Raw genomic sequence first — 15,722 nt, 5'->3', positions numbered from 1 at the left:
TTGTTTTGCCAGACCAGGTTGCTTGTGAGATCTGGCAACACTACAATTGGTATTTCACCCACCCACTAGTGAAGTACTGTCATTTGAAAAAGAACAATATTAACTTTCTTTTATTTAGTTCTAACCGGTTATTATTTGGAAAGAAGGCTGTGGAACTTCTGAACCGGAACAAAAAATACAGTTTTTGAAAAACATTTATTTGTTGCCATGACGACACAACGCTGGCAAATCCTATAAGATAAAATAATGTAGATCAGACATTTTATCACACTAAAATCATGTTAACACACATATATAACTTTTACATATTGTCCCCCAGAAATACAACATGGCGCCGCAGATGGCCGCCACGGTGTGGAGCTCTTCAATTCTTTTGTTGTTTTTGTTAGTTTGTCCTGTGTTTAGCAATCTTTTACCAATCAGTTTTACCAGGGATGAACTGTTGAACATTTGGCAGCACGTACCAGATAATCTTTTCCCGGTTTTTCAATATTCGGACGTTTTGCTGGACATTTTAGTTGGAGGCGCTGCTGTGTTGTTTAGATGCGCTACAAGACGCAGGCGAGGGAAACGAGCTGGCGGCTGGTTAAACTCCGTCAGCGGCGTTCGAACAGCACTGCCGAGCATTCATCTCGCAAATCTCCGCTCTCTTCCCAACAAAACGGACGAACTACATCTCCTCACACATACTAATAAGGACTTTTCAAACTCTGCTGCACTGTGCTTCTCTGAAACCTGGCTGAGTGAAGCCATTCCGGACAGCACATTACATCTGCCGGGCTTCCAGCTGTTCAGAGCGGATCGCATCGCAGAGTTAACGGGGAAAACGAGAGGCGGTGGAACATGCTTTTACATCAACGAAAGTTGGTGTACAGATGTAACAACACTAAAGAGGATGTGCTGTCCCAATCTGGAAGCGCTCTTTATTAACTGTAAGCCATTCTACTCGCCGCGGGAGTTTTCTTCGTTTATTCTGGTGAGTGTTTACATTCCTCCAAACGCGTCTGGGAACTTAGCGCTGCAACAGCTGGCTGATCAAATCTCAGACACAGAACAACAATACCCGGACTCAGTCATTATTATTCTTGGGGACTTTAACAAAACAAATCTCACACGCGAACTGCCCAAATACAGACAGCACCATTACATTATCCCACCAGAGACAGGAATATATTGGATCACTGCTATACAACATTAAAGGATGCATATCGCTCTGTCCCACGTGCAGCTTTGGGACTCTCTGATCACTGTCTGGTTCATCTTCTCCAGACCTACAGGCAGAAATTAAAATCAACAAAGCCAGTTGTAAGGACTATAAGGAGATGGACTATTGAAGCAGAGCTGGAACTACAAGCCTGCTTTGACTGCACTGATTGGAGTGTTTTTGAAGCTGCAGCTACAGACCTGGACGAGCTCACAGATACTGTTACATCATACATCAGTTTCTATGAGGATATGTGCATCCCTACTAGGACATTTTTGTCATTCAACAATGATAAACCATGGTTCACAGGAAAACTCAGACAGCTTCGTCATGCCAAAGAGGAGGCTTACAGGGGTGGGGATAGAGTCTTGTATAATCAGGCCAGGAACACACTGAATATGGAAATCAGAGTGGCTAAAAGAAGCTACTCTGAGAAGCTGAAAAGAAAGTTTTCAGCTAACGACCCTGCATCAGTGTGGAGTGGCCTGAAACAACTTACTAATTACAGGACTCCTACCCCCAACCCTGTGGCGGACCAACGACTGGCTGACGACCTGAATGTGTTTTACTGCAGATTTGAAAGGCCCGATTTCACACCCCACACGCACTCGGACCTTCATTTCACACAACCATTAACACCTCCTGCAACCCCCCTCCTCCCCCCTCCTGCTACACTACCTGCAGTCAAGATCTGTGAGGACGATGTGTGCCGTGTCTTTCGGAAGCAAAGGACAAGGAAGGCTCCAGGACCAGATGGCATCTCACCAGCTTGCCTTCGTTCCTGTGCTAACCAACTGGCCCCCATCTTCACTCAGATCTTCAATAGATCACTGGAGCAGTGTGATGTCCCATGCTGCTTCAAACGCTCAGTCATTATCCCCGTCCCTAAGAAACCTAAAATCACAGGACTTAATGACTACAGACCTGTCGCCCTGACATCTGTGGTCATGAAGTCATTTGAGAGACTGATGTTGGTCCACCTGAAGGACATCACTGGACCCTTTCTGGACCCCCTTCAATTTGCTTATCGAGCAAACAGGTCTGTGGATGATGCAGTCAACATGGGTTTGCATCATATCCTGCAACATCTGGACAGACCGGGGACATACGTAAGGATCCTTTTTGTGGACTTCAGCTCGGCTTTCAACACCATCATACCAGATATACTCCGGACTAAGTTAAACCAACTCCCTGTTCCCACCTCTACCTGTCAGTGGATTACCAGCTTTCTGACGGACAGGCAGCAGCTTGTGAGGTAGGGAAAATTCACTTCCACCATATGTACCATCAGCACTGGTGCCCCCCAGGGATGTGTACTCTCCCCACTACTCTTCTCCCTGTACACCAATGACTGCACCACCAAGGACCCCTCTGTCAAGCTCCTGAAGTTTGCAGATGACACCACTGTCATCGGCCTCATCCGAGATGATGATGAGTCTGCATATAGAAAGGAGGTTGAACGGCTGGCTGTCTGGTGCAGTCAAAACAACCTGGAGCTGAACACGCTCAAAACGGTGGAGATGATTGTGTACTTTAGGAGGAACACCCCAACATTGTCCCCCCTCACCATTTTAAACAGCACTGTGGCAGCAGTGGAGTCATTCAGGTTCCTGGGCACTATCATCTCACAGGACCTGAAGTGGGAGATACACATCGACTCCATTGTGAAAAAGGCCCAGCAGAGGTTGTACTTCCTTCGCCAGCTGAGGAAGTTCAACCTGCCACCAGTGCTGCTCAAACAGTTCTACTCAGCAGTCATTGAGTCCGTCCTCTGCACTTCAATAACTGTCTGGTTTGGTGCAGCTACGAAATCAGACATCAGAAGACTACAAAGGACAGTTCGGTCTGCTGAGAGGATTATTGGTTGCCCCCTGCCCCCCCCTTCAAGAACTATACACTTCCAGAGTGAGGAAAAAGGCTGGTAAAATCACTCTGGACCCCACTCACCCCGCCCACTACCTTTTTGAACTGTTGCCTTCTGGCCGGCGCTTCAGAGCACTGAGCATCAGAACTGTCAGGCACAGGATCAGTTTTTTCCCTCAGGCCATCCATCTAATGAACAATTAAATTGCCCCATTGAGCAATAATTATGTGCAATACACAGTTTAATTTTAATTTAAATGTATATTATCCAACTTATCCACTTCTGCCATTACCTACATTGCTCTGTACATCATATACAGGTTTTTGTTCTTTATATACAGATTGTATTAGATTTGCACTATGTGTGTATGTGGGTATGTATGAAGGTGAGTGTATGTACGAATATGTATAATTATTTATTTTGTGTTCTTTTTTGTTTCTTATTATCTATGTCTTGCTGCTGTTTTTGGTATTGTTTGTATTGTTGTTGACTGGAAGCTCCTGTCACCAAGACAAATTCCTTGTATGTGTAAGCATACTTGGCAATAAAGCTGATTCTGATTCTGATTCTGATTGACTTCCACTGTAAGTGTCTGACTGTAACACATTTTTTTTATGAATCAGGGACGAGCCAAAATCATTTTTGTATTGAGCCCAGAATATGTTTTTAATGCATACTGTGAATATGCATTAAACATCTTTGTGTTCCCATTCAACATGTACTACACCATTTTCATCCTCGATTTCAGTGGGTCCGGTGTAAACTCTGTTTGCCACTTTCACTCTTCCTCCTGGGCCGTAATGCGGTGCATCCATTTTGCAATCTTTACAGAGTTTGCCAAGGATTTGCGATGGCTTCATTGGATCCCTCCACACATTATAGCCATGACTAGAAAACAACCAAAACAGTTACACATCCAACTGTCTCAGATCATTACAACATTTCCATGCAAAATTCCATTTCCATTTACCAAAATATTAACTGGACACTGCTCCATCTACATTAATGAAGGCAGTGTTGAAAATGCTCAAACAGTTTACAGGTAATTCAATTTATACATCAAACGGCCACTCAAATCAGTATTTTTAAAGATGTTTAAAAGAAGGACTGCATACATGGCATAGCTGGAGCTGACACCACACGTCGCCCTGTGTTTGCTGTAGTAGCGGTTTTCCAGGTCAATCTTGGTCTCCCCGATCAGATCATCAGTTCCCAACAAATCCCAGTCGTAGATGGATACAGTGAGAGTCGAATCCATTGGGAGATTTGCTTCAATATCAAAAGACCTGCAAGTTTGGAGTAATTAGTTCATATTCTTATTATCAAGTGAATGAGAAAGTGTACATCAAAAAACATGTATTATGGCACTAACTTTCCAAACAAAGGGTTGAGTTGCTTAGAGATGTAGTTCTCTTTGTCCTTGATGTCTGTATTTCCGAGTTTAATGGCGATGTATGGATCTGCCTTCCCATTGATGTCTGCAGGGTGCAGATCTGTTGCCTGAGATAAAGTAAAAACACTTATAATATGACTCAATATACTGCTCTGATGTCTAATGTAAATACTCATACCCTGATGACATAGACTCGGACAAGGACGCTGACAGGATCGTTGTGTGGAATATTCTGGAACATGCCCATGTTGGAATCGAAGCCCATTTCTCTGGACACTTCATCCGACATGGGACATTTGTAGATACACAAGGAGCCCTGCGCACAAGGAGAGGTTCACAATGGTTGAGAAAAATGTCTATTATTTATGACATTTGTTGATTTGTTTGTGTTATGTCCAAAAAAAGCTTTCAGAAATTGAAATAAAGTCAGCTTTAACCCTCAGAGACCCAAGCACTGACATTAATAATTTATTTTTTATTTTTTCAGATTATACAAATCTAGATTTTAAAGCTTTTTCTTTAAGATGAATATTGTGCGACTTTAGCAAGGTGTGACATTCAATATTAAATTTTTCCCATCAAAACGTGGTGTCAGCGACTGTTAACTTTAGTTTATAACTGTTTTTGATCATAAAAAATGGTACAGGTCACTATGAACTGTCATTGTATGACAAGCAGAGGTGGGTGGTAACACGCTACATTTACTCTGTTACATTTACTTGAGTAAATTAGAACTTCTTACTCTCACTCAAGTAAATTTCTAATTAATAATTTTTTCTTTTACTTCTTTACAATGGGTGGTGTACATGTCATTACATTATTGGACTTAATTTTAATTAATGTATAATTTATTTAGAGATTATTTCATGGGACTTTTTACGAGAGCGGATGTTCACCCAGAGGCGCACGCTGCTGTCACAGACTGTCACTCAATCACTGCAGCAGCATCAAACTCTTCAAACAAAGTGAAACACTTTCTTCACTCTGCACAGTGAAAAGAAGAATAGTTTTGTCATGCAATGCCTTCATTTAACACCAAAACAAGCTAATATTTCAAGATTAAAGTAACAGCTCCAACTTAAAGGTGCACGCTGAGGTACGTTTTGGCTCTAATTCTAACAGAGGCTTTTCTGTGTAATTTTAAGTGTACATTTTTAAATCAGTGCAGCAATACATCAGTGCGCATTGTCCCGCGTCTTGTATGCCATGAGCAGTATTTAGGCATTTACCCCGTGCCCTCGTGGGCTGTACTGGAAACTATCGCACCTACTTAAGGTGGATTAACTGTATAAATCCATGTAAACATCCAAGTTAAGCATAAATAAATGCCTTTGCTCTGCTGTACGCGTGATTGACAACTGGAGCGCGAACGGACAGCATTTCTGCACGTGCACAGCGAGTTGGAGCTCTGAGGCTTTCACAGAAACAATGTCACATATTAACTTTTAAAATACTCTGGCCTTACTTGTTATTCTTATTAAATAATATTAATACAATAAATCTTAATTCTGTTTGCCATTTTTTAATATATACTGTGTGTTAATATAAAGATTAAACACATTTGATCAAATAAAGAGTACATTTTAAAATGTATCTGTATGTTTAATCTCTCTATATGTTATTATGTTATTTTAATCCAGTAATGATTTGTCAAAAAGTAATTTACTACATTCAGCATGAAATAAAACATTGCAGGAGTGAAGGAAGCAGTAAACTCCTAGCTTGTACATCTTCCCTGTGGTGGATTGTGGGAAATTAACCGTCATCAAGTGTACTTCCCTACTTTTTAACTAAAAATTAGTTAAAAAGTAGGGAACGAGTGGCTTATTCAGAATTCAGACAATCCAACAAAATGACGGACACCCAAAATAGTGCACTATATAGTGGATAGGGGTAGTTTCAGACACAGCATGTGTTCCGCAACCGGAGATGGTGACCTACGTAGACTGCGTGCACTGCATTTATAGAGCGGCAATACTGCTTTACAGAACTAATGGTCTATATACTTACGACACTTAAAACTGTAACTACACAGAAATAAGAATCCACACAGGACTTTAAAAGCTATGAAATAGTGAAAGAAGGCATTAATAAAGCATGATCTTGCTTTGGTTTATATTTCAGCATTATATATAATGTCCTTGTCAGACATTTTCACGTTTTCACTGTAATAATTACTAGAAATGTTTCCAAACCTCTCGTCTTATTAACAAATTCATCCAGATCTGACAAGAGCAGTCAAAGGGATAGTTCACCCAAAAATTACAATTCTCATTATTTACTCACCCTCACGAAACCCCAGATGTGTATGACTTTCTTTCTTCTACTGAACTCAAATGAAGATTTTTTTGAAGAATTTCTCAGCTCTGTAGGTCCATACAATGCAAGTGAATGGGTGGCAACATTTTAAAGCTAAACAAAATCACAGAAGTCAGCATAAAAGTAATCCATAAGACTTCAGTGGTTAAATCAATATCTTCAGAAGTGATGTGATACAGGAGGAGAAACAGAGAAACAGATCACTTTCACATTCTTCTTCTTGTGTTTTTGGTGATTCACATTCTTCTCTACATATCACCCCCTGCTGTCTAGCAAAAAATGGCAAATATTGATCTGTTTCTCACCCACACCTATCATATCACTTCAGAAGACATGGATTTAACTACTGGAGTCTTATGGATTACTTTTATGCTGCCTTTATGTGCTTTTTGGAGCATCAAAAATGTGGCCTACAGAGCGAAAATATTCTTCTATAAATCTTAATTTGTGTTCTGCAGATGAAAAGAAGTCATACATATCTGGGATGGCATGAGGGAGAGTATGTTAGACAGAAAGTTAGGGACTGACAGTCTCGCTCACCATTCACTTTCAAAATATTCTGTCAAAAACTTTCAAACATTCTGTCTAAAATCTCCTTATATTGTTGCATGGAAGAAAGCAAGTCATTCGGGTTTGGAACTGCATAATGGTGAATGATGACAGAATTTCCATTAATAATAATAATAATAATTCTGTAGTACATGTTCAATATGTATTATGAAGGGATTAAACATCTATTATGTAATTTGTGATAGTAACAAGTTACTCACTACTTGAGTACTCTTTTAATTGGATACTTTCTTACTCTTACTCAAGTAATTATTTATGTTAATACTTCTACTTCTACTTGAGTAATTATTTATTTTTAATAATTTTACTTTTATTTGAGTACAGTTTTTGGCTACTCTACCCACCTCTGATGGCAAGTGCTGCTGGTAAGATTCTTCAGAAATTTCTTCTGAAAATAAAAGATAGTTAGGGATTTTAACAAAATTAGTAAATCATTACATAATTGTAATTTTTTTGGTGAACTGTCCCTTTAACCCCTTACGCTCTGAAGGCATTTTAAGGATTTCATGCTTAAATGGCAAACTCAAAATTAAGAGCTTATAATGTTAGAAAAATAATAAAGAGTGTCAATTGCATGATATCAAATTAAAGAAAACCTATCAAAATTTGAAGATCAAGCTAAGTGACTCACACTTCAACACTGCTGACAAAACACACACACCAACACTGCTGACAAAACACACACACACACACTCCTCGGCTACTTAGCCCGATTACCCCACCCTCCTCCTCGTCACAATAATGTCACGAACCCCGCTCCCCCTCGAGCTTCCATGCTCGTTCCGCCCCCTCGAGCTTCCATGCTCGTTTTGCTCCCTCGAGTTCGCACGCTCGTTTTGCTCCCTCGAGCTTGCACGCTCGGTTTGCTCCCTCGAGCTCTCATGCTCGTTAGCAGGTCTCCCTCCTTGGGCTCGCAAGCCCGCTCTCAGTCACCACATTAGTTTCACCTGTACTCGTCTGATCACCCATCATTGTTTACACCTGCACTCGCCCCTATATATATCACAACCCTTTCGTCTCACTCGGGTTGGTTATTGTTTAGTTTTCCCTTGGCTTTGCCAGTACTAGTAATCCCCTAGTCCCCCCTGTCTTTTGCTCCCGCTAGTCCCGTCTAGTTGTGTCCTGTTTCCCGGCTTCGACCTCCCGCTCTCGTTGACCACTCTCTCCCGGATTTGCCCCTTTGTTCTATTCTGATTCCCCGGCCTGGACCTCACGCTCCCCTTTGACGACTCTTCACTGGATTTACCCTGTTTTTGTACTATTGCCTGCTTTGTGAATAAAGCAGTTTCCTCCGACATTGTGACTGTCTCGTCTTGTGTGTGTGTGCGGGTTACAAATAAAATACTTATTCTTATTCCATCTCTCCAAAACATTTGATAAAATAAAATTAAATTGTGTGCAGTCTGTGTATGTGTGGTTTGGGTCTGGCACTGGTCATATGGGGATCTGCCTGTTTCCAAATATAGACTCAAAGAGGATGATCTGTCACATATATGATGCAAATCAGAATCAGAATTAGCTTTATTGCCAAGTTTGCAAAATCTGTTATATGCTGGATACATATTTATTAATAGACTAAGCTGTGTATTGTACATAATTATTGCTCAGTGGGGCATGTTTTAATTGTTCATGAGATGGATAGCCTGAGGGAAAAAACTGTTCCCTATCTGTCACTCACTCAACATTGTGTCAATGAGTGACACTAGGGGTCGCCCTTGGGATCCCCAAACACCTCTGATATTTGAGAAAAGGCCAATGGGAATTGGCGAGTGAAATTTGCATGCCACTCTCCCAGATATACTGGTATAAAAGGAGCTGGCTCGCAACCACTCATTCAGATTATTTCTTCGTATTTGAGAGGTGTTGAGCAGCGAGATCCCCTGCCATTCCATTCACCTCACAATGAGAAGCATATGCTGTTGTATATACGGTGCATTTCAGCTGCTTTCTCCCCCCCTGCGCGATTGCTGCAGAGTATGTCCCTGAGCACTTCGACAGATGAAAGAGTATATATTTTCTCTAAAAGAGTGTGCACTGATTGAGAGCGTCTTTTTAAAGATGCCTTTACGTCTGTGTGTAGTTCCTGGATCTTTCTGCCTCTGATGTTTGTGCCATAGTCACACTGAGGCAGTGTTCGTGGATGCTTCGGGTTCTCACTGCGAGGATATGACCATGGCAACATTGCAGTTGAGGCTTTCCTTCTGTGGGAAAGCCACTCCAGCCGCTCCCTGCCTGGGCCTTCTATCTACTAGTACGAGGTGGGGTCAGTTAACGCTGGGCCCGATTTGGGGACCCTAATGGGAGTGCTTCCGGAGGGTAATCCCCCATAGACCTCCCATTCCCCAGTACGTTTGTTTGCCCCAGTCGAGTTCTGCGATTAGACAGGCAGCTCACCTCAGAGTTTAATATCTCTTTCAGAGCTTGTGAGCAGAATGAGCTCTCTATTGAAGCTTTGGAGAGCGGGTTGGTGCAGTCTGACGCTGAGGACTCAACTAGGCATTGAAAGAGCTGCACGTTTGTAGTCCTGACCCCGAAGTGATGCAGGAGCTGTGCTCAGCGACCGATCTCGCCCTCCGTGTGACGAAGGTCATGGCACGGGCACTCGAGGTGACTTATGCTTGCGTCGCATGTCACAACTCGCCCGCCGCTTCCTCCTCTGGAGTCAGCAGTGACTGAAGTCGTTGCAGGCCACTAACATCCAGGGCAACCTCAACTGTACAATGGACGTGCTGTCATGAAAGGTGATGCTCAGGGGAGAGTGGAGACTCCACCCCCAGGTGGTCAAGCTGATTTGGAGTCGATTTGGCGAAGCACAGGTAGACCTGTTTGCTTCCTGGGAATCCTCCCACTGCCCACTCTGGTATTCTCTGACTGAAGCTCCCCTCGGCACAGATGCGCTGGCGCACAGCAGGCCCTGGGGGCTACACAAGTATGCTTTCCCCCCAGTGAGCCTGCTTGCACACACCTTGTGCAAGGTCAGGGAGGACGAGGAACAGGTCAACCTAATGGCTCCGTACTGGCCCGCCCAGACTTGATTCTCAGAACTCATGCTCCTCACAACCTCCTCTCTCAGGAACAGGGCACAATCTGGAACACGCGCCCAGTCCTCTGGAATCTCCACACCTGGACAGGATGCAGAAGATCTAAGTGGCATGCCACTGGCGGTGGTAGACATGATCACTCAGGCCAGGGCTCCCTCTACAAACATCTGTATGCCTTGAAGTGGCATTTGTTTGCAAAGTGGTGTTCTTCCTGAGGTGAAGACCCCCAGAGATGCACAGTCAGGTCGGTGCTTTCCTTCCTGCAGGAGAAGCTGTAGGGGTGGCTGTCCCCCTACACCTTGAAGGTGTATGTGGCAGCTAAAGTGGCGCACCATGACGCGGTGGATGGTGAGTCCCTGGGGAAGCACGGTTCCTGAGAGGCGCCAGGAGGTTCAATCCTCCTAGGCTGTGCCTCATTCCCTCGTGGGATCTCTCCGTGGTCCTACTGGGCCTGCAGAGAGCCCCGTTTGAGCCCCTAGAGTCAGTTGAGCTAAAGTCGGTCTCAATGAAGACTGCCCTCCTGACTGCGCTCACATCCATCAAGAGGGTTGGGGACCTGCAGGTGACACCTGCCTGGTGTTCAGTCCGGAATACTCTCACATGGTCTTGAGACCCCAACTGGGTTATGTCCCCAAGGTTCCCACAACCCATTTTAGAGATCAGGTAGTGAGCCTGCAAGTGCTTCCCTGGCAGGAGGCAGACCCAGCCTTGTCGTTGCTGTGACCGGTACGTGCTTTGTGCATCTACTTGGATCGTACGTAGAGCTTTAGATGCTCTGAGCAGCTCTTTGTCTGCTTTGGCGGACAGCGGAAAGGGAACGCTGTCTCCAAACAGAGGCTGTCCCACTGGATCATGGATGCCATCGTTTTGGCATACCAGGCCCAGGGCGTACCCTCCCCTTTTGTGATAATGAGCACACTCCTAGAGGAGTATGGCATCCTCCTGGGCACTAGCCAATGCCACCTCTCTAGCAGACATCTGTTTAATTCCGTGTCTTTTCAGATACGAACAGGTAAGTATGCGGGGCAGCAGGCCGGGTGTACCGCTTGCGTACAGCACCTTTCCCCTCCTGAAGGAGAAGACGTGTGCTTTTCCCACATGTGAGTTCACGAGACGGTGAACCCTGGATATCTTTTCTTCCTAGCCCTGTGGCAAATTCTGGGGAAGGAATTCGTAGCCAGGCCCAGTACATGTGCTAGGATGCCCTGTACTGGGGTAGGTGCTCCACATGTGCTGGTTACCAGTGGTAACCCCATGTGATGTATTTTCCACGGTGCGGTTTCCCTGTAGGTCAATCCACTTCTCTCTTAGGCAGAGCTCCCTCTGCCACTGGTTGCTGAGTTTGTAAAGCTACTCCCCTCCGGATAGGATCTTCCACCATGCCTCATCCACATGCAGCTGGCAAGCCCATGTGACATATTTGCCACATTAACCTCCCCTTCGGGCAGGATGTGGTCTCCGCGGTGTCTTTCCCTCATAAAATGTAATTTGAAAATATGTCTGTTTAACACTATTATCTTTGTAAAACAACTCCTTTATGTTAAATATGTTATATTAATCATATAAATACTGAATAAATGGCTTACCCATTGAGATGGGTATGCTAGATATGATACAACTGCATAACTTGAAAACTCCCCCCCTCATTGCATTGTGTTACGCAAGAATAGCGTTCGGTTCTGTGCCTGGAATTGCGCATCATTGCAGGTGCATTGCCGGCCGACTTCGAGCACTGAGGGTAAGTATCTGTGCAATTGCGCTGTTAGCTCAAGGTGCTTTTTCATGTCACATTTGACACTGTTCAGCAAGGTTCAGCTCATTTGCTGAAAAAACATCATGCAACAATGTGGTGCCGAATGTCTGACACCTGTCATCAAAGCTTTTGAACTTATACCATCAGAATCAAAACTCCCTATGAATCTAACCTTAAATAACCAAAAATACTTGATATGAACTGGGTTTGAATGTTATTTTAGACTGTGATGAAATTGAAAGAACAGTGAATCTCAGAATGTTATTCGCATACCCCCATTGTCACCTTGCGTACCACAAGGGGTACATGAACCCCAGTTTGGGAAACACTGGTCTAGAGAATAGCTGGGATGATGGTGTTGAAAGCCGAACTGAATTCCACAAAAAGGATCCTTGCATGTGCCCTGGTCTGTCCAGATGTTGCAGGATATGATGCAATCCCATGTCGACTGCATCATTCACAGACCTGTTTGCTCGATAAGCAAATTGCAGGGGATCTAGAAAGTGTCCAGTGATGTTCTTCAGGTGGGCCAACATCAGTCTCTCAAATGACTTCATGACCACAGACGTCAGAGCGAGGGGTCTGTAGTCATTTATTTAAAATCTCGATACAACATAAACCTTAAAAACCTCATCTATTTAGGAGAACATTTCACTCACTTTTAGCGCCACACAGTGGACATTTCACCTCGCATCTGCCACGATAGTTTTAAGGAACAATGTAATATAACTTTGCAAAAATCTAATAATTTTCATGAGATCAGACTGCCTCTAATAGTTTGCACATTTTATTGCACATTTAGAATACCAATTAAAATGTAAAAAAACTGATATTCATGAGTGAATTGTACTTGGAGTTTTTACATGGAGACACACAAAGTGCACTGTGTATCAGCATTACAAATAGGAAGTCACATCAACTGTACAACTGTGCATAAAAAGCAAAGACAACAAACCTTGAATTTGCCAATAAGTCTGTCTTCATCTGCTGCATTCTGCTCAACATCAGCATTGTCCGCACACTTCCCTCGATACAGGTTAAAAGTGTGAAGCCAGTCCTCGAAGCTGTCAAACTCACTTTCAAGCTCTCTGTTGTACACCTATGGATGAAACAAGTGTTTAATATCCAAGCTGCGTTCCATACGCTCTCCACAGAGATGAACAGCTGCTGAGATCTGATCTAGGCTTTCTGTATTCACATTTATTTTGGCGTCAAAGACAAAATGTACCTTCAGCTCTTCAATTTTTTGCTTCTTCTTCTCTGGTACGCCCTCTCCAGCCTCACGTTTATTCTTGTTGTCCTTTCCTCTCTTCTTCTTGGTCCCTTGGTGTAAATGCAATTATTATTTTATATCATGTGGAAGATACTTAAATAGCATAAGTGAAATAGCTTCCTCAAGGTAGTACTAAATATTGACTTTATTAAATTTTGTTACATTCCAAACAATATTTTGGCCTGTTTGTGTATTTTAATGTCATACAAATTTCAAATTCAATCAAACTGAATTGTGTAATAAAAAAAAAGTAATAAAACCTTTAAGAATTGTAATAAAGTAACATCAAACAAATATCAACAACTATAATATCATGACTGAAATATTTTTCCAATCTTCATATAAATTACAAGATCCAAAGACTTTTATCAGTCACATTGTTAACTGGCATTTTAATGGTTGGAATAAAGGATTTATTTAATTAGTGGAATGTTCATTTTTGGTGGCCTTTGTAACAGTGCAAGTTGATCAATTTGATTCGATTTTTAAACTAACTACTAAACTAGTGCAATGTAAAATTTACTACCATAACTCTGAATTATTACTACAGTGAATTAAGAGTGATCCCAGGACTGTAGCTGTGAAGTGTTTTTGTTCATGCACACACAAAAAATTACTTTCACTATCATTAGATTTACTGAATCGTCCCTTGTTTATATTAAAAAAAAGAAATAATGTTACCAAGTTACCTTAATTTAACTGATTAAGATAAATTAAATGAATTAAATGAAATGTTTGGTTAACTGAAATGTTGCAGGGGATTTCTAGTTCCCAGCATGCTTTGCATGTGAGAGTAAATGTTAAATTAAGTGTTATTTTATGTGTCTGTGCAAGATGAATATAAAGAGGGATTCTTGTTGGTCTTTATTGTTTTGTTATGTAAGAGTTTTGGGGGTTACCATTATGGTAAAGAGCAGATCTTCAGTTTAGGAAGAGGACAGGAATATGAAGTAGATTATTATCTATGATTATTTATTGCTCTTGTTATTGAGTAATTACAGTGATAATTATTTATCAAGCTGCACTCTGTAATGCTTCCATGTACAGCATGTACTGTATATAGCAAACTGACATTCACTGCAACTAGCTGTTAGATAAAGAAATAAAAGATTCTATATTAAATAGTTTACCCAATTCAAAAAAGGTTCCCTCTTCAAAACGTATTTGAGTTGAGATTACAAAATAAATTTAGGTTAAGAAAACCCATTTCAAATATGTGGAACCGGTCCACAATAGAATCAATTTCAGCCAAAGAGTTATTATTCTATAAAATTCTCATTTCAAATGTGCGCAACATTTAGTTGGGCATAACTCTTTCTATTCTGCAATATGTCTTGTGTTATAGATATAATCAATGATATTTCTTTAATTACCTCCCTCTCCAGACTCAAAATCTTCCTTCTCTTCGGCTTCTGCTTCTTGAACTTTAATGATCTAGATTGGCCATAAAACAGCATCATAAAATCTTCACAGTTACAAGAATTAAATAACCCATATTTATAGATATGCCATTTCTGATCTTGTAAATGTAAAGGAATAAAAACAATCCTTCTTTCCGAAACCCTTACCTCTTTTTGTGTCTCGATGGAGGCGAAGTATTTCGACCACCAGTCCAGCATACTCTCATCCAGCTCTTCTTCCTCCACCTCTTCGCCCTTCTTACGCTTCTTTTTCCCTTTACCACCTTTCTCATCATCTGACTATCACAATGTTAAAGATGTGACAAATGTAAGACAAAATTCTAAATAGCCCACTTTAAAAAAGATAAATAAGGAATTTAAAATGACCTATTAGAAAACATTCTTACCATATCAACTTTAACCACCGCATCAGAGGCCTGAAACATATTAATATTATTTGAATTTATCCTTTTTTATACATATAAAATTGTTATATTTAATAGAATATCATATTCACTACCAGTCAAAAGTTCAGACACCTCATTCTTTAATTATGACTGTTTTCTACATTTTAGGAGAGTAGTAAAGTCATCAAAACTATGCAATAACACTTATGGAGAACGTGAACAATATCCTCAAAGGCACCATTTATTTTTAAATTCTGCAGAGTTACTTACTGAGTCCAGTTTGACCATGGTCTCCATCTTCTTCACAGCTGGTTCTGGTTCTGTGTGGATCACAACCTCTTCTGTTCAGGAACAGGTAAAAATATGGTGAGTAAAAAAGATTTTATATAAAGTTATTTAAAGAAAAAACACTGAAAAAATACATGAAAACGTCTAGGTTACGTATGTAACCTTCGTTCCCCGATGGAGGGAACGAGACGTTGTGTCAGAGAAGCGACA

At 41.7% G+C, this 15,722-nt stretch overlaps 1 protein-coding gene across 1 annotated transcript in view; it reads right to left on the bottom strand.

The window, feature by feature from the left end:
* LOC127662711 (otoferlin-like) overlaps positions 1 to 15,722 on the bottom strand; it is a 47,723-nt gene that overhangs the window by 10,496 nt on the left and 21,505 nt on the right. Inside the window, exons 25-34 of the mRNA XM_052153997.1 lie at positions 15,495 to 15,565; positions 15,225 to 15,254; positions 14,986 to 15,117; positions 14,791 to 14,851; positions 13,373 to 13,467; positions 13,100 to 13,243; positions 4,640 to 4,777; positions 4,441 to 4,568; positions 4,184 to 4,354; positions 3,796 to 3,956 (exon numbers count right to left, since the gene is read on the bottom strand). Of these exons, the coding sequence (XP_052009957.1) occupies positions 3,796 to 3,956; positions 4,184 to 4,354; positions 4,441 to 4,568; positions 4,640 to 4,777; positions 13,100 to 13,243; positions 13,373 to 13,467; positions 14,791 to 14,851; positions 14,986 to 15,117; positions 15,225 to 15,254; positions 15,495 to 15,565 (1,131 nt within the window). The remainder of the gene's footprint in view (positions 1 to 3,795; positions 3,957 to 4,183; positions 4,355 to 4,440; positions 4,569 to 4,639; positions 4,778 to 13,099; positions 13,244 to 13,372; positions 13,468 to 14,790; positions 14,852 to 14,985; positions 15,118 to 15,224; positions 15,255 to 15,494; positions 15,566 to 15,722) is intronic.

Source organism: Xyrauchen texanus, chromosome 22 (genome assembly GCF_025860055.1).
Source record: "Xyrauchen texanus isolate HMW12.3.18 chromosome 22, RBS_HiC_50CHRs, whole genome shotgun sequence".
Lineage (NCBI taxonomy): Eukaryota > Metazoa > Chordata > Actinopteri > Cypriniformes > Catostomidae > Xyrauchen > Xyrauchen texanus.
The sequence above is the reverse complement of the archived record's forward strand: the minus strand, read 5'-3'. Positions and strand labels throughout refer to the sequence as shown.